Source organism: Lucilia sericata, unplaced genomic scaffold, assembly GCF_015586225.1.
Source record: "Lucilia sericata isolate MDLA Ls3-8-SP2 unplaced genomic scaffold, ASM1558622v1 Contig000348F_arrow, whole genome shotgun sequence".
Taxonomy (NCBI): domain Eukaryota; kingdom Metazoa; phylum Arthropoda; class Insecta; order Diptera; family Calliphoridae; genus Lucilia; species Lucilia sericata.
The window spans coordinates 330,319-350,000 of record NW_023994368.1 but is presented as its reverse complement, the minus strand read 5'-3'; the positions used below and the strand labels follow the sequence as shown (position 1 = coordinate 350,000).

The window sequence follows — 19,682 nt, the reverse complement described above, 5'->3', positions numbered from 1 at the left end:
AGAAGTTTATTAGAGTAGAGCGGTGTTATCATTTAAAAGGCATTTGGAAACATATCAGGAAATGTAAAAATCACGAAAATTGATGACGCAGCTAATACAGTATAAAGTAATATATTAATTTGGCGGCAATCGAGATAAATATTTTACCAACCCCAATATTAGGTCCTTTTCAGAAAATGACTAACGATCATAATTGACTTAACAATAGCAATATAGCGGCGAAATTCAAAACATACAACTTTTATAAGAACAAAAATCTATCTTCCAAATTTGATTTTAACTTTCATAACTGTCTTAATATTAGCAGTATTATGACCAAATTCAACACAAACATAAACATAATTGACCAATCCCCTTTTAAAATGTCTACTTTGGAAAATAACTTTAACGTTCATAACTGATTTAATAATACATATTAGTATAGCGACGCAATTCGACACAAACAAGTATTATAGGAACGAAAATCTCTTTCCAAAATTTTTTAAGAATCAGTTCATTGTTGACCTCTTCAGGAAATGACTTTAACGATCATAACATGCTTAATAATACCAGCATAGTGGTGAAATTCGTCATAAACAAGTTTATAGGAACAAAAATATCTGTACCAAATTTAATAAGGATGGATTCAGAATTGACCCTACCCACCCATATAGTGTCCCCTGAAAAAACAAACCAAATTTTGTAAGGATGGGTCGGTCCATAATACACTGTAAAACGTTTCTAAAACGCGCAATATTTAAATATTGAAGTTTTTAAATAGAACAAGTTTTTAGTATTTACTCAGCAAAAACTCGGTAATGGGTTGTACTTCCATAACCACTTACTTTTCAATGACTACTACTACTACGTCTGCATTACTTAGAAGTACTCTAGTAATGACTTTCTTATAATCTGATATAGAAGTACTTTATTTTCGGCTTTGTCATTTTGTTTGCACATTTTATTTAATTGCGTTTTAAGAATTGTGTTTTACAAAAAATAAAACAAAATTAATTTTGATTGTGAAAACCATTATTTGATGCGCAATAAAATAGCTAAGCAGTGGTGCAGTGTGTAGAACATTTGACTAAAAAATCGAAGTCCCTGGTTCGTATTCTAGCTGGCTCTTTTTATTATTAAAAAACAAAACAACTTACTCAACAACTGTTTTGTAAGAGAAATTGCAAGTACTTCTTTAACTTCATATTATAAGCGTGCGTAGAAGTACTTGCCTCCAATGACATCACCGTGTTAAAATAATGACTTAAAATGCTAATGAAGAAGTAGTGAAAAGAGGTTTTATTAGCTTTTTAACTCACTACTTTTCAATGTAAGTTTTTCCTGGGTAACTGTGTCCAAACTCTCTACATTATTAAGTAATTATTTAATTACTATATTTTCAATTTCCAAAAAATTGTTTTTAATTCGAAAAACACGAAAATTTCGGAATGTATGATCTTGTTTTGCATTTTATCTAATGACACTTCGTAGGAGCGCTCATGATACCCCATCGTTTATAAGGAACTTTTCAACTAAAAATTTTCTTACAATACTAACTTGTACATGGAACAAATTCAATAGGAGAGATAGCTTTGTATAGTTTGGCTTGATTTTTGAGCAGAAGTAAGTTATTATCCTTTAATTCTTTCAATTTGTTTGAAATTTTATTGAATTTTTTAAAGCATTTTACAATTTGTTAAGAAAACAAAAAATAAACGATTTTCATTAACGTCAGTGTCGCATTTGATCATCAGGGTCCAAAATTTATCAACACAAACAGGCAGTCTGTGCCACACAAAAGACAGTTTCATATTTGCAACATACTAATTGCATGCAAAATGAAGCAACAGCAACAAGAAATGAAACAACCACAAAAACAGCAACTATATTTACTATAGAGTCCAAATTTACACCATTTACAACATTATTGCTAAATTATTCATTTAGATTTTACATATTCGCTAAGGAGTTAAAAAAATAAATTCTATTTCAAAAATTTCGAATTATATTTCAGTTAAAATATAATTCGACGTTTCTGAAATACAATGGGAAATGGTGTAAAATGTTATAGAATAAATCTAGTATGATGATGGTAGTAGTAGTAGGTGTCGTTTTACTTTTTGCAATTTATCACTTTCATTATAAATATTTACAACAGAGAATAAAATTAATTACATCATACAATCTCCACCTGCACTAAGCACAGCAATAGCAACATTCAACACATCTCCCTACAACACTCTATACATTAAACCAACCCATTTACCACACAACCACCCCCTTTTGTAAACATACTAACATTGTGCATCAAAGCTTGCATTTATAACAGACTTGCTCTATATTTATTTATAAAAAAAAAACATTTTATTTATTTTAACCCGTATTTCATGTTGATGTCCATTTGTTTTTTTTTTTTTCTTTCTTTATTTTTTTACCACCTCGTCCATGTTTGTGCAAATAAAGGCAATGTTGAGAGTGCCCTCTCTATGACAAATGAATTGTTGCAACTGATACCAAATCATGAACGTGCCTCAGGTAATAAAGTTTACTATGAAAAAGAATTGAAAGAATTGTCGGTAAAAAAGAAGGTTAAAGGTGATGATGGTACAGATGAAACACCTAAATCCGATTTGGTGAGTATGAAGTGAAATTAAACAAACTGGTTTATTTATAATCATATTCATATTCTTTATATATCACCATTTACAGCCCATTTCTAAAGCTGAACCCTACACCATGTTCGATCAAACCGAACGCAAGGCCTATGAATTATTGTGCCAGGGTAAACTGAAACCTACTCCAGCTCAATTAAGAGTTCTTAAGTGCCGTTATGTAGATAATAATGTGCCATTCTTGAAAATTGGTCCTCTAAAATTGGAAGAAGCCTCCAAAGATCCCTATATAGTGGTCTATCATGAAGTGATTTTTGATAATGAAATTGAGATTATTAAGAAGATGGCCAGACCCAGATTCCGCAGAGCTACCGTACAGAATGCTGTAACTGGTGAATTGGAAACGGCAAATTATCGTATTAGTAAATCGGCTTGGCTAAAGACTGAAGAACATCCTATTATTAAGAATATCGTTCAGAGAACTGAAGATATGACTGGTCTCGATATGATTACGGCCGAAGAGTTACAGGTTGTCAATTATGGTATTGGTGGTCATTATGAACCTCATTTCGATTTTGCAAGGGTAAGTGGGAAATGAAATATCCTCTTTAACATTACAATTATGTTTAGTTTTAAGTTTTTAACGGTTGAACAACAACATTTTGATCTTCTCTCGGTAGCGTGATAGAGTTATTACCTTTTTAAATCCGCCAGAATTCCGGCTTGATTAATTGATAAATATATACGACTTCTGAAAACTCTGCAAGAGTTCTATTGTTTTAGACCGTACAGTTTTGGGGTTCGGTTCAATTCGTTGTATGGTTCGTAGGGGCTTTCTCTTGGAACTACAAAAAGATCTGTAGATGTAAATCTGAAGGTAAATGCTGATGTCCTTTTCAAAGTCGTATGTAAAGAAGTCTAATGGATTTTTCTTGAAAACTCATGAGATATTCCGCTTCAATCGATGACAACACGTACGGCTTTGGATCACCTCAGCAAAGATCCTGCTTTGTGTTTAGCCTCGGGTTGTGAATGCACCTAACACTCATTCTCCAAAGGTTGCGTTTAGACCTATTTCGTGGTCAGCCAATAAAGGCTTGCCATCTTTTTACTGGGATAAAAGTTGACAAATCATCAGAGAAGATAGATTCTGCCACCTCCTCTGGTGCTCAGACTTAGAAAGGCTGTTTTCGGTCGTGTCATATTCCTCGAAGAATTATTCTACCCCGATTATGCACAGAGCAGAACGTGGGATCCCGAAGTCTTACTTATAATTCTTTTCCTACCGGAGAACAGTCTAGTCTATGTAACCGATAACTAGTTCGTAGTACAATTGATCACAACTGATAAGATATACCATTTGCAACTCCCTAAACAGGGGTTAAAACTTAAAGCACCGAGGAACATGGCTGCATTTTTGGAGCATCCAGTGTTAGTGGATGCGAGGCAATCCAGCATCATCTAACTAAGAGAGGTTTCCTGGATTTTTGAGGAAAAATCATGGGCTATCAGTGAGACTTTTGGTCTCTTCGCTTAAGATCCTGCCTTTGGGAACTTTATAGGCTTAGACTTTGTTTTAAGTGCACTTACATCTCCTCCTAAAGTTGTGTTTAGGCGCGTATTTAGATGTGAGAAGAATTTCGTGAACTGGTAATAAAGGCTTTGTCCGACTTAGTTATCAAAATTCTTCATCCCGAGGTGTTGCTTTTAATTATTTTGTTGGCGGCCAGGAGTGCGGCTTGGATACCCGAAAACGAAAAATAAAGTATAGGACATATTGCAATGTAAGATTTAGCAGTTCCCTAAAATATGGTACCTTACCGATTTTTGGCTTCTGAGGTTAAATCGCATTTTTTGCAACTTGTATTAAAGGATCTTTTATGGGTATTAATTAGATTTCTTCGCCTAAATTTCTTCCGACTGTTATTGTCACAGAATAATCTGACCATGAGTCGCCACCAAACTAAACCGGTTTCAATAACATTTGAATTGCCGTGACCTAAAATTGCCGCCGAGGAAATAGGGTAGACTATTCGCTCTCGAGTGGAGCATTCTCGAAATTCATATGGAAAAATATTTCTGAATTTACCGTTAAATAGGGTCACTGACATTAGTAAATTTGTAGGACTGGGTCCTAAATAACCTCAAGAAAGAATTGGTGTTGACGGAAGATTCATTCTGCTTTGAGAGGGCAAACTCCCCCCGACAAACCAAAAACTGGTAGGCCTCGTAAAAAGAGATGTTTTTGGACTGAGGTAGTTTTTAGTTTGTATTCGCCATAAGCCCCACTGATATGGGTATCGATTTCTTTCTTAGAGGTTTTAACTTGAGAGAATGTCCGAAAAATATGGCCACCAGAAACCATAATCATTTGAAACCCCCAAATATATGATAGATAAACAGTTTAATATTATAGCCACAAAATGTAGGGGATGCATGTGCAGCAAAACAAATTAGCAATGAGACTTTCTAACCCATAATGTATTACGTATAGAATTTTATAAAATTTTACAGTTACTAACTACATAAGTACTTTTAATATTAAAACATTACTGCCATTTTTTTCTAATTAGTAAAAGTAAAACATTTTAACTGACCACTTTATTTTATAATAAAAAACATTTTTATCATTTCCTTAGAGACTGAAATGAAAAGGTTTTAAAAAATTTTTGTTATATCTTTTATAAAAGATTTTTGTATTTCATAATAAATTGTTTTCAATTAATTTATGTATTTGAGTCTATTTAAGTAATTACATAAAACATGTTGTTTTCTATATTTTAGCGTGAAGAAGTGCGTGCTTTCCAAGGTCTAAATTCCGGCAATCGTATAGCCACAGTTTTGTTCTATGTAAGTTTTGTCAATAGGAGTTTTTAATTTCAAATTTGTGACAATTTGGTTTTCATTTTCTTTAAGATGAGTGATGTTGAACAAGGTGGTGCCACCGTTTTCACAGCCATTAATACTGCTCTATGGCCCAAAAAAGGAACAGCGGCTTTCTGGTATAATTTACATAAATCGGGAGAGGGTGATTACAGAACAAGACATGCTGCTTGTCCGGTATTAACTGGCTCTAAATGGGGTAAGTTAAGTTTTTTTTAATAGTGGACAAGTGACAAGTTCATCAAATCCACAATTTCAAGTTTGCGCGTCCCAAATGTCGCTGAAAAAAGTAGATGGAAACGTTAATTTGAGGACCTTTAATATCTTAAAATTTCTTATTAACAACTTTTATATATATTTTTTATTAATAAAATATTTCTTTCTATATTTCTCTCTTCAACAGTAAGCAATAAATGGATACATGAACGCCGTCAAGAATTTAGACGTCCTTGTGATTTGGAACCTGATCATGGCGAATTTGCCATATAGTGCAATTATTCTTATTGTTTAATTTTAAATATTTTCTAAAACAAAAAAAAAAACAATTTATTCATTATACAATTTTTCGCTACAAACACTCCCCACACTCTCTATCTCTCTCGCTCCCTAACTATCTCTCATTCAAGGCTTTACGATTTAGTTTATAGTAGTATCTATATATATAAATACAATACATACTTATTTTATGTATCTATCTATGTATTTAAAATTTTTTTATACATACATATTTAACTATTAGATTTTTATTTCAAAAACTCTTGAAATCTTAGACTTTTAGAGAAGTTAAAAATAAATTTTATATAATTTGCACTTCTCTTTTTAATTGTAATTCTAAAAAATTCAAAAGTAACAAAGAATCTCGTTTTAATTGTAATAAAATATATTTTTTTCCCTTCTTACTTTTTGATACATTTTCTCATGTGCAACTGTTGTTTTAACAACATTTATATAAAAATTTACTTTAATTAAATTAATTAAATAAATTCTTGTGGAATTTTATTACAACTACTTGTTTCATTTTGCCAAAAACAGGAAAATTTTATTAAATTGATTTAGCTTTTTTTTATAAGATTTATTTTAGATTTTGATTTTATTTGCTTAATATATTCTAATATGTGAAAAGTTGTCCCGTGATGTAAAAAAAAAACTAAATAAAAATTTTAAATATTTGTTTAAACATTTAAATGTGTTTTAATTTAATTTTAAAGACAATAAAGAAAAATAGGCAATGATAACGATTTTCTTTCTGTGAGTCTGAGTCACTCATGTATGTATCTAATTATATGTAAGTCATTATAAGAGTACTTAAAAGTAATACATACTGCTGTTTAAAATATGACTCTAGAATAGTATTATAGAAGAAAAAATCTTCACTAACTAGTGAAATAAACAGTTTTTTCATCTGTTGAAAGCTTGAGTTGTTAAATTGAATATGGTCCTTCGACTATATATATTGACTACATTCCTTCCATGCTGGTTTGCTGAATCATGATATATTTCATATAACTAGTGCCGCCATCTTTTGAAAATATAAAATATTTTTTAATATTGTTTACTTAAATTTGTAAATAAATTGAAATATAGATATATTGCATACTTTGAGGCAAATGTAATATTAATTTCATTATAAGTCTTATTGGAAATTCTTCAATGTCTAGTAAGAATCTGTTAATTGGACTGGAAGAAGCTGCTATAATAAAGTAATGATTAATTTTAAGTTACTTTAATTATATGTTTATTAAAATGGGAATAAAATTTTTTTAATTCAATATTTGCATTCAAAATATATGTGGGAGAAAAGCATGTAATAATTTTTAAATCAGGCAGAAGTTGATAATAATTTATCTTTAGCGCTAGGAGTTTACGGTGATGGGCTGTCTAAAGTTGTTCTCCAAGAAATATGGAGTTTCCGAAAACGCTTTATTTGGCGAAGCAGATGTTCGAAATATCACAAAGTTTAAAATCAGGGCTAGGTCACTTTTTAAGGGAATCCAAAATCCACAGTATAGTTTATAGTTGAGTATATAGTCTAGCCATAGTCTAGTCTGTAGTCTAGCCTGTAATCCAGTCTATAGGCTAGTCTAAAGCCTAGTCTGTATTCTAGTCTATAGCCTAGTCTATAGTCTAGTCTATAGCCTAGTCTATAGTCTAGTCTATAGCCTAGTCTATAGTCTAGTCTATAGCCTAGTCTATAGTCTAGTTCATAACCTAGTCTAGTTCATAGCCTAGTCTATAGTCTAGTCTATATGTAGTCAAGCCTATATTCTAGTCTAGTCTGTAGTCTAGCCTCTAATCCCTTCTATAGGCTAGTCTATAGCCTAGTCTATAGTCTAGGTCATAACCTAGTCTGTAGTCTAGCATATATTCTAGTCTATAGTCTAGTCTATGGTCTAGTCTATAGTCTAGTCTATAGTCTAGTCTATAGTGTAGTCTATAGTCTAGTCTATAGTCTAGTCTAGTCTATAGTCTAGTCTATAGTCTAGTCTAGTCTATAGTCTAGTCTAGTCTAGTCTATAGTCTAGTCCATAGTCTAGTCTATAGTCTAGTCTAGTCTAGTCTATAGTCTAGTCTATAGTATAGTCTATAGTCTAGTCTATAGCATAGTCTATAGTATAGTCTATAGTATAGTCTATAGTCTAGTCTATAGTATAGTCTATAGTCTAGACTATAGACTAGTCTATAGTCTAGTCTATAGTCTAGTCTATAGTCTAGTCTATATTCTAGTCTATAGTCTAGTCTATAGTCTAGTCTATAGTCTAGTCTATAGTCTAGTCTATAGTCTAGTCTCTAGTCTAGTCTATAGTCTAGTCTATAGTCTAGTCTATAGTCTAATCTATAGTCTAGTCTATAGTCTAGTCTATAGTCTATAGTCTAATCTATAGTCTAGTCTATAGTCTAGTCTATAGTCTAGTCTATAGTCTAGTCTATAGTCTAGTCTATAGTCTAGTCTATAGTATAGTCTATAGTATAGTCTATAGTCTAGTCTATAGTATAGTCTATAGTCTAGACTATAGACTAGTCTATAGTCTAGTCTATAGTCTATAGTCTAATCTATAGTCTAGTCTATAGTCTAGTCTATAGTCTAGTCTATAGTCTAATCTATAGTCTAGTCTATAGTCTAGTCTATAGTCTAGTCTATAGTCTAGTCTATATTCTAGTCTATAGTCTAGTCTATAGTCTAGTCTATAGTCTAGTCTATAGTCTAGTCTCTAGTCTAGTCTATAGTCTAGTCTATAGTCTAGTCTATAGTCTAATCTATAGTCTAGTCTATAGTCTAGTCTATAGTCTAGTCTATAGTCTAGTCTATAGTCTAGTCTATAGTCTAGTCTATAGTCTAGTCTATAGTCTAATCTATAGTCTAGTCTACAGTCTAGTCTATAGTCTAGTCTATAGTCCAGTCTATAGTCTGGTCTATAGTCTACTCTATAGTCTAGTCTATAGTTTAGTCTATAGTTTAGTCTATAGTCTAGTCTATAGTCTAGTCTATAGTCTAGTCTATAGTCTAGTCTATAGTCTAGTCTAGTCTAGTCTATAGTCTAGTCTAGTCTATAGTCTAGTCTATAGTCTAGTCTATAGTCTAGTCTATAGTCTAGTCTATAGTCTAGTCTATAGTCTAGTCTATAGTTTAGCCTATAGTCCAGTTCATAGCCTATAGTCTATTGTCTAGTTTATAGCCTAGTCTATGATCTAGTCTAGTCTATGATCTATAGTTAAGTTTATAGTCTTGCCTATAACCTAGTCTAAACTTTTAATAAATAGTAGTCAAAAGACCAGCCTGTAGTCTATTCTATAGTCTAGTCTAGCCATGCCCTATGTAGTATATTTTGATATTGTTCACTATGATATTAGTTTTTTCATATTTTCCATAGTCTCATTTAACAAAAATTTCATTGCCACTTTCCAATTTAACAAATATTAAACAATAAAAACTAATCTTCAGATAAAACCAATTTCGTCTTACTATATTTACCATTTGCTCTCACACTCGAAAGAAATGGGAAAAAACTAACGATTAAATAAAGTCTTAATTGAAACACTCAATGAATAGACTCTTAATAAAATATTTACACAGCCTGTTTAATTGTACATAAATACTGGTATCCATACATTTATAGTACATATAAAAAATTCAAAAAGACAAGATGAAAAATACGAACCACATTTGTCATTTCCTTTAATATTTGTTCATCACAACACACAACTAACAGATTCTAAACACATTCCCTCAAAAACATACACCTACAAGAATAAAAAAGACAAAATGGGTCGTATAATGAAAATTCAATAGATTAAATTTTAGTTACCAAAATAACATCATACGAGAAGTACAATCCACTCCATTGTGGTCGAAATTAAGTAATCAGTCCATTCGAACATTTACTTTCTAACGTTAAGCAGTAAGTAAAAGTAGCCTCCTGCTGGCTGACATTTATTTAAACCACAAATTCCATACTACTTCGAATAAATCTACTCTTCGTAGTACACATTGCTTGTGGACTAGTCAGTTGTCCATTGAAAAGGAAAAACTTTTTAAACCAATTCTAATTATCGTTAGAACATATATATATATATAAACAACAACAAAAACTTTTAATATGAAGCTAAATACAACAACTAAGGCAACTGAAGCAACAAGAAAAACAAGACCAAGATTATTAATACCATTATCGTATTTTTGTTGCCTGTGGTTCATATTGTTTTCTTTCTTCTCCTGCCGCTGCTGTCTAATGGCAAATGCTGAGTTCTATTCATCTGTGGATAGTTTAAAAGTACTGGGCAACATGGAAGCCACACTCATACAAAACTTTAGACAATATTTGAAACAACAACAACAGGATATAGACAATGTTCAAAGGTAAATATTTACAACAAGAATAACATTTCAAATCAGGATATTATAAATAAGGATACAACAAGTTGAGTCTACTATACACTTTATATGTAGGGCCATAGAAACATTCAAAAAATAAAAGTAACAGCAAAAAATATTGAAAATTAAATTAAACACATTTTTCCACACCATTGATTAAATGACCTAAAAACCCAATACAAACATTTAGGAACAAAGGACCAACAAAGTCCAATATATTTATGTAAAATGTATATAATATTTACAGGATAAAAATATTATATACAAATGTTGTAGATTTTAATAACAGTGGTATGATTAAGGTCATCACTTTTTTATAAAGTTAGACTTTGCAATGTAGTGTATATACATATGTATGTATGAGTGTCAATAATACGGGTAATTTAAAAAATAGCAACAAAGTCAAAAAGTTAATTGAAATAAAAACTGTCAATATTTTTTGAAGTTCTAAGTCGATCTAACTAGGTCCATCTGCTTTTATGTTTGATGATAGAAATTAAAAAATTTGGTAATTTTCAGAAATGTTTGATATAGGAAATTATTAAAATCAATATAAAATATGTTTTCATCCACAAGTCAAGACTTGCCAAAGACAATCTAGATTCTATTTGACTAAAAACTATGCCGCTGTATTGCTATTCGGGTCCTCTACAAATTAAAATTTATTGAGAATATCTCAACTAAACTGAAACATAATTTTATTGAGACCGAAAATCCCCCGGGGATGTTATCTTCAGGAACTGCTCTCACATTGGCGTTATTGCAAGTCCGGCGGAAAAGGAGATGCAATCAGTAAATCTAGTCTGTCTGGACTATAAACTGAGACCTAATGACGTCCTCGGCCATTTCTTGAAATTCTTGACTAGACAACCCTAAATAATAGAGTATTTCGGTCCACCAAATACGTCTCTAGGTGCAGTTGCCTAATCAAATGAGATCATCCCAGCAGTCTGATTGTGGATTATTGTCGATGCATGCTTCAGAGATTATAGAAGATTGCTGACAGGAAGCAATGGGACTACAAAGGTCAATAGCTTATACATGGTCCGGTATCCGCCATATTCAAAAATGTTTAAAAAAAACTTACAAATAAAGGCGTGGCACTTCAGAAACTTGAAATTTTTAAGTAAATATTAGCCTATAGTTGCCTCCAGACATACAGGAAGACACTGTGCAAATTAGAGAACCCAGGATGTTATCGTTTCCCAGACATACATACTTAGAAGTTTTTAATTCAAATGAGAGTTGCCTCTAACCGTACAGGTTACAATTCAAATGCGAGATCCCAGGATGTTATAGTTTCCTCGATATACTTAGAAGTTTTTAATTCCTATGAGAGTTGCCACGCCCCCTATTGTTTGTCCATTAATTTTTTTCCAAAATATTTATATTGAAACTATAGTTACTTGCAGTAAACAAAATATGAGGACTTTTATTGTTGTTGTTCTCCAACGCCCACTATAATTGCTGGGGCCATGTTTGTTCCAAATATTTAAATTTATACTAAAGTTATTCGTACAAGATTTGAACACTCTAGCTGTTATAGTTTTGTATTTACTTTATATGGGAGGTACTCCGCCCACTTTTTCATTTCCAGCCAGTCATATTATTCCAAAAATTGTGATACTCTAGTTCACCAATTTTTTACTTTTATCTTCATGTAAATGTCAAAGTTGTCTGTTCAAAATATGAAGACCCTGCTAACTTAAAAATCGGAAGTAAAAAGAAGCTTGTAATTCCTTCCAGACATACAGGAAGACACTGTGAAAATTTCAGGAATATCGATCCAGCCATTTAGGAGTCTATAAAGTAATTTTTAACATACAAGACAACGTGGCCAATACAGACAGGTCAAACAAACAAACTTGTTTCATATATCATTTGTAACTAGTAATCTGTTTTTATACCCTCCACCACCATCAGTGGTGATAGAGGGTAAATATAACTTTGTCATTCCGTGTGTAACACCAAGAAATATTCATCTGAGACCCAACAAAGTATATATATTCTGGGTCCTTATCAAATTCTGAGTCGATTTAGCTATGTCCGTCTGTCCGTCTGTCTGTGTAAAACACGCTCACGATAAAACGAAGCAATAGAGCTTAACCAAATTCACCCAAAATGTTCTTCATTTTCCTAAGTTGTTTGGTATTGCAAATGGGCAAAATCGGTTCACACCGGGAAAAGTTATGAATCAAAATTTAAAACAACCTCGGAAAAAAATAAGCATTTTTTACACATTCTGATGTAGTTTTCTCGAAAACTATGCAAGATAGTTCCATGAAAATCACCATACATTCGTTTCTGCACAAGATCTTGATCCCTGCTGAAAATTGCCAGAATCGGTCCACAATTTCATATACCTCCCATACAAAAGTACATATTCCCGGAAAATGGGTTTTTTGTTAATAACTTCCGCCACAATGCCGATATCTTCACAAAATTTTACAAATTAAAATCTTATGTCAATAGAATTCTTTCAGAGGAAAATTTTTTTGGATCGGCCCATAATTGGACATAGCTCCCATACAAGGTCCCCTCCCGAAAATCACTTAAACGCGCATAACTCATTACTAAATTAAGATATCCAAATAAAATTTGGTATAGGTATTGCCCATATGCATAGAAATATTACTGTGAATTTTTTTTCCGATCGGTCCATAATTGGTCATAGCTCCCATACAAGGTCCCCTCCCGAAAATCACTTAAACGCGCTTAACTCATAACTAAATTAAGATATCCATATAAAATTTGGTACAAATATTACTCATATGCACAGAAATATTGTTGTGAAATTTTTTTCCGATCGGCCCATAATTGGACATAGCTCCCATACAAGGTCCCCTCCCGAAAATCACTTAAACGCGCATAACTCATTACTAAATTAAGATATCCATATAAAATTTGGTATAAGTATTGCCCATATGCATAGAAATATTACTGTGAAATTTTTTTTCGATCGGTCCATAATTGGTCATAGCTCCCATACAAGGTCCCCTCCCGAAAATCACTTAAACGCGCTTAACTCATAACTAAATTAAGATGTCCATATAAAATTTGGTACAAATATTACTCATATGCACAGAAATTTTGTTGTGAAATTTTTTTCCGATCGGTCCATAATTGATCAAAGCTCCCATACAAGGTCCCCTCCCGAAAATCACTTAAACGCGCATAACTCATTACTAAATTAAGATATCTAAATAAAATTTGGTGTAAGTATTGCCCATATGCATAGAAACATTACTGTGAGAATTTTTTCCGATCGGTCCATAATTGGTCATAGCTCCCATACAAGGTCCCCTCCCGAAAATCACTTAAACGCGCATAACTCAGTACTAAATTAAGATATCCATATAAAATTTGGTACAAATATTACTCATATGCACAGAAATTTTGTTGTGAAATTGTTTCCCGATCGGTCCATAATTGATCAAAGCTCCCATACAAGGTCCCCTCCCGAAAATCACTTAAACGCGCATAACTCATTACTAAATTAAGATATCTAAATAAAATTTGGTGCAAGTATTGCCCATATGCATAGAAATATTACTGTGAAATTTTTTTCCGATCGGTCCATAATTGGTCATAGCTCCCATACAATGTCCCCTCCCGAAAATCACTTAAACGCGCTTAACTCATAACTAAATTAAGATATCCATATAAAATTTGGTACAAATATTACTCATATGCACAGAAATTTTGTTGTGAAATTTTTTTCCGATCGGTCCCCTCCCGAAAATCACTTAAACGCGCATAACTCATTACTAAATTAAGATATCAATATAAAATTTGGCACAAGTATTACTCATATACACAGAAATATTACTGTGAAAATTTTTTTCGATCGGTCCATAATTGGTCATAGCTCCCATACAAGGTCCCCTCCCGAAAATCACTTAAACGCGCATAACTCATTACGTAATTAAGATACCCATATGGTACAAATATTATTCATATGCACAGAAATATTACAGATAATTTTTTTCCGATCGGTCCATAACTCGTCATAGCTCCCATACAAGGTCCCCTCCCGAAAATCACTTAAACGCACATAACTCATTACTAAATTAAGATATCCATATAAAGTTTGGCAAAAATATTGCTCATATACAGAGAAATATTACTGTGAAATTGTTTTCCTATCGATCCATAATTGATCATAGCTCCCATACAAGGTCCCTTTCAGAAAAATACTTAAAGGCACATAACTCATTACCAAATAATGATATAAATAAATACTATTTTTGTTTATAAATACTATTTTGTAATGCAAAAAGCACTTAATGCTATTTCAAAAAATTTTCACGATCGGTCTATGTTTGGTCATATCTCTCATACTAGGTCCTGCCCCTAAAAGCGCTTTAACCGTATTTAACTATTTGCATTATCAATTTGTGTAGAACAAAATTATATATATGTATGTATTTTTAAAATCCTTAAATCTTTCACACACATGCATACATGCAAATACGAGATATCGCTAAAGCACATATTAGGGCGCTATTTAAAATTTAAATGAAAGTGGCCTTTCTAATGTTCAATAAATCTTGGAATTGTAGTAGATTTAGGCTGTTTAAATCTTGGGATTTTTCTATTTAAGACATGAGAAAACTTATTTCTACAAATATTTTATTAATTAGAAATGTATTAATACAAAAGTTGCTGGTGGAGGGTATTTAAGATTCGGCTCAGCCGAATATAGCACTCTAACTTGTTGTTTCCTTTTTTGTCAAAAATTTATATTTAAACCAAACTACTCCTGCCCCTTCAGATTTATAAAAGAAGTTAAATTTCATCATGAATTGGCTATAGAGGATGTTGCCGATTATATAGAAAATCCCATCAATGCTTTTACATTAATCAAACGCGTGGTTAACGATTGGAAGGAGTTATATGAATTTCTCAAATTTAGTGATATTAAAATGGGTAAGTTTAAAAATATGTATACAGACACACACGCACATTATTTCAATTAACTTTATAAATTTATTACCGTTACATTTCGATATGCATATTTATAGATATTGAAGAATCATTGACCCAATTTGAAGGTATTCAACTACCAAATGATGATGAACTGCAAGGTGCCATTAGGGGTTTGAAACGTTTACAGACTATTTATAAATTAAGTGCCGATGATATGGCCAAAGGGGAAAAATATGGGTGAGTTTAATATTGATTAAAAATCAAACACATTTTATAAATTATATATTTGTTACAATTTACTTTAAATATGTTTTTAACACGAACATTTTAAAAAATTTTAGCAATCCACTTAACTGGCGTGATTGTTTTGAAATTGGTACCACTTTATTAGATGATACTAGTTTCAAATTAGCCATAGAATGGCTAGAATTATCTCTGCAAAAACTATTAGATAGTGAAGAATCAACAGATATAAAATCTGCATTTAACAAACACATTAAAGAATATTTGTCATTCGCCTATCAAGGTTTAGGTGAAACCGAAATAGCTATTGAGTACTTAGATGATTTATTAGAAAGTGATCCAGATTCTAATGTTAAAATAACAAAAAATATTATACTAAATACTGAAACTGATGTCGATGAAGAAGATGAATCAACAATTGATACAAATTATGCCAGACTTTGTCGGGGAGAAATTCTAAAGAAACTTCCCCCTATGAATTGTAAATTAGATTTTAAACGACATCCCTTATTTGCTTTGGCTCCGCTACAAATTGAACCTATACTTGAAAATCCTCCCGTAACTTTGTATCACAATCTTATAAATGATGAACAGATTTCAAAACTTTTAAGCGAAACTCGTAGCAAAATGCAAAGATCTCAAGTGGTAAGTGGTAATGGTACTATTTCCGTGGAAAGACGTGTGAGTCAACAAACTTGGGTGGATCCACAAAAATCAAAGATTGCTAACTTGATGTATAAATTAGTGGGCGCTATAAGTGGCTTTGACTTGGATAATGCTGAATCCATGCAAGTGGCTAATTACGGCATAGGAGGTCAATATGAGGCGCATCATGATTATCTTGGGGTAGTTTTAAACAATTTTTTACAAAAAATAAACAAAATTTTCTAATTTTGAAATATTTTTAGCAAGATTATGAATCGAGATATGATGGTGATCGTATATCTACTAATATGTTTTATGTAAGTTCAACAATTTGTTTAAATCGATTTAGATATGGGGATTAAAATTTTTTATTTCCAGCTTGCCGATGTCGAAGAAGGTGGCTATACGGTATTCCCCTATTTAGATATCTACTCTAAACCGATTAAAGGCTCCATGATCATGTGGTATAATTTACATAAATCTTTGGATGAAGATGTTAGAACATTACATGCCGGTTGTCCCGTTCTAAAGGGCAGCAAAAAGAGTAAGTTTAAATTTTAAACTAACCAGAATTATGAAAATCTTTATTAATCTTAATGTTTTTCTTTCGTAGTCGCCAATGTTTGGACCCATTCCGGTTATCAGGAGTTCCGTAGACCTTGTGATTTGAAAAACGATAGTATAATGTAAAATATTTGTAATAAGAGATTTTCAATAAATATAAAATATAATTACATAATATATCAGCATTAAAACAAGAAGTAAGATGAAAGTGTCCTATATAACCCCATATATACATATACTTTTGGACCCACCTAAACCCGACCGTTGAACACACTTTTCATTTGAATGTAATTACTCCAACTCAAAATTATCCTGGGTAATATTTTTTTACGCAATAGTACAACCGATACTGCTGAAGTCGTTATTGCGGAACCGGTTCTTGGGGAATCTGTTGTAGAATTGATAAAATTTAAACCTGTTAAAAGTTCAATGATTTTAATGAAATTAAAACTGGAGAAAGATTCAAAAAGATAAAGACTTCTGACCGATGAAAAACGATTCTAGGCCAATGTGCGACAATAAAAAAGAGTCTTTCAAAGATCTTTCTTATATAGGGGATTTCATGTTAAGGGATGACATTTACATCAATGATAGTCTTATGGGTAGTAGTTTAGATACAAGATTGGTTCAGACCTCTCTGAGTTACAGTGGGCCAAATTTCGAAATTTTTGGAAGAAGTGTGTTTCTTCTCATCTATGTAATCTATTCAGGCTTGGGGGGTAATGACTACATTTTCAATTACAATTACATTTGAAGTAATTGTAATTGTAGCTTTACTAATTACAATTACTTTTAATGGTAATTGAAGTTTTGACAATTACAATTACTTGTAATGGTATTTGAAGTTTTGCCAATTAGAATTACTTGTAATTGTAATTGAAGAATTTCCAATTACAATTACTTGTAATTGTGAATTTTGTTCCTTATAATTACATGTAATTTGTAATTAGTAATATCTTAATTACAATTACAAGTAATTTTAATTGGAAAATTTCAGTTACAATTACAAGTAATTGTAATTGGCAAAACTTCAATTACAATTAAAAGTAACTAACTAACTAACTAATTGGCAAAACTTCAATTACAATTAAAAGTAATTGTAATTGGTTATTGGTCAATTACACATTACAAGTAATTGTAATTGGAAAAATTTCCATTACAATTACAAGTAATTGTAATTGGTTATTGCTCAATTACACATTACAAGTAATTGTAATTGACCATGTAATGAATTACTTTGTGTAATCATTACCCCCCTTGCCTGAATCTATGCCTATTGCTCTTAGCTAAATTTGTTGAAAGATTCAAGAAATAGCTATCTAAATTCTTAGAACAAATAAAAGAAACATATGTCGTTCAAAAATGTCAAACTTTGACCTACTCTAACGAGAGAGTTTTTGACCGATCTTGAAAAATTGTGTCTAAACTATTATCCAATATAACAATCGTTAATGCCAATTTAATAACGATTTTTTTTTTGGTGCGATTTTTCAAAAATATAATTTGAATGGCGCAATTTTTGAAGAATTTCGCAAAAATTTTACACCAGTTAATTTTAGGCACTAATAAACAAAATGAGACCCTTTCAAGCAAAATTTATATTTTTTGGGCCCCTCTAATCTACATACATATGTATGCATCAGGGATGGCAAATGGCATTTCAAGCCGACTTCTTCAGCCAGTCAGAACTAATCAATATTTGTATGTATCAATAAGTAAGTTCATTAGTCAATGTACTAGTCCATTGACTAGGCAATAGTCTATAACTAGACAATGAACTAGTATATAGAGTTTTTATACTAGTCCAAAGACTTCATAGAATAGTCTTTGAAATACTTTAAAGGTCTAGTTAAAAGTACTTTAAAACTATAGATTAGTCATTAGACTAGTCAATGAATAAGACCATTTAGTCAATACACTTGTTCTTGTCAATAGACAGTCTATTGTCTTTCTATTGGCCTAGATGATAGAGTAGTCTATAAACTAAACAAAAGACTAGTCTATAGATTAGACACTAGATTAGTTTATTGTCTGGTCTATATAATGGTCTATATAATGGTCCATATACTAGTGCAAAGACTACTTCCAGAATTCTTTACAATATCCACTTCCGACGTTTAGTAAAAATTTGACTGAAGTCGGTAAATCTTTGAACTTTGTGTTAAAAGTACAATTTTTAAATTAATATTTCAATAAGGGAATGACAAAATAGGTCATTGGTGTACATACAATTGTACTTTTGAAGATCGAATTGTACCAAAAGAAAGTACAATTGTATCAATTCTGCCAATCCTGGTATGCATATACATACATACATACCTTTAAATTTCGTTGGGAACATCTGTAACTTTTGTTTTAGTTTGTTATTGCAAAAATGCACAAAAAATCAACCAAAAATTGCAACTTCAAAGCCAATAACAATAAAAACTTGGACAAAATGTAGAATGTTAAAAGGGACAACAAATTTAATTCAAGTTTAGGAATGCCAAAAAAAGTATTAACAAATCGCTATTAAAAATTGCAAAACCATTAAAAATATCCATAACAAAACAATAACAAGGCAGTAAAGAATACAGTTAAAGCAAAAAGAAAACATAAACAAACTAACAGCAACAACAACAATAATGTAAACAAGAGAGTAGCATTACTGAAGAGCTCACTAAACTTTACTATTGCATACAGATAATACAAGTTAGTTTGTATGTGGCTACAGTTCTCCCCTCCCCTAAACACCCGTTAAAACAACTATTTACAAATATACATTTGTTTGTATGTATGTATATTAAAGTGTGGCAGATATTTTTGACAATTCTCCTTAGTTTTTATTTTTCTTTGAACGGAAATGCCGCGTTTTTATTAAGTGTCGTAAATAATTGACAAATTAATTGTTTAAAAGTGCTAAATATTTCAAATAAATTTAATATTTTAATGAAATATATAATGAATGGAATTTGTAT

General features: G+C 31.5%; 2 protein-coding genes across 3 annotated transcripts in view; both read left to right on the top strand.

Moving 5' to 3' along the window:
• LOC119603946 (prolyl 4-hydroxylase subunit alpha-1) overlaps positions 1-6,647 on the top strand; it is a 32,939-nt gene extending 26,292 nt beyond the window's left edge. The window contains exons 5-9 of the mRNA XM_037956247.1: positions 2,443-2,612; positions 2,689-3,174; positions 5,376-5,441; positions 5,508-5,673; positions 5,878-6,647. Of these exons, the coding sequence (XP_037812175.1) occupies positions 2,443-2,612; positions 2,689-3,174; positions 5,376-5,441; positions 5,508-5,673; positions 5,878-5,963 (974 nt within the window). The 3' untranslated portion in view covers positions 5,964-6,647. The remainder of the gene's footprint in view (positions 1-2,442; positions 2,613-2,688; positions 3,175-5,375; positions 5,442-5,507; positions 5,674-5,877) is intronic.
• Positions 6,648-9,716: 3,069 nt separating this feature from the next.
• Positions 9,717-16,902, top strand: LOC119603949 (prolyl 4-hydroxylase subunit alpha-1). 2 transcript variants are annotated; one of them, XM_037956251.1, is made up of 8 exons: positions 9,717-9,871; positions 10,030-10,329; positions 15,119-15,273; positions 15,369-15,510; positions 15,615-16,362; positions 16,425-16,478; positions 16,540-16,705; positions 16,775-16,900. In XM_037956251.1, exons 2-8 carry the CDS (start codon positions 10,070-10,072, stop codon positions 16,849-16,851), a joined length of 1,602 nt encoding a protein of 533 aa, XP_037812179.1. In that variant the 5' UTR covers positions 9,717-9,871; positions 10,030-10,069; the 3' UTR covers positions 16,852-16,900. The 2 variants fall into 2 exon arrangements, with proteins under 2 accessions (XP_037812179.1, XP_037812180.1); XM_037956252.1 differs by having other exon boundaries at positions 9,718-9,871; positions 9,955-10,329; positions 16,775-16,902.
• The last annotated feature ends 2,780 nt before the right edge of the window (positions 16,903-19,682 follow it).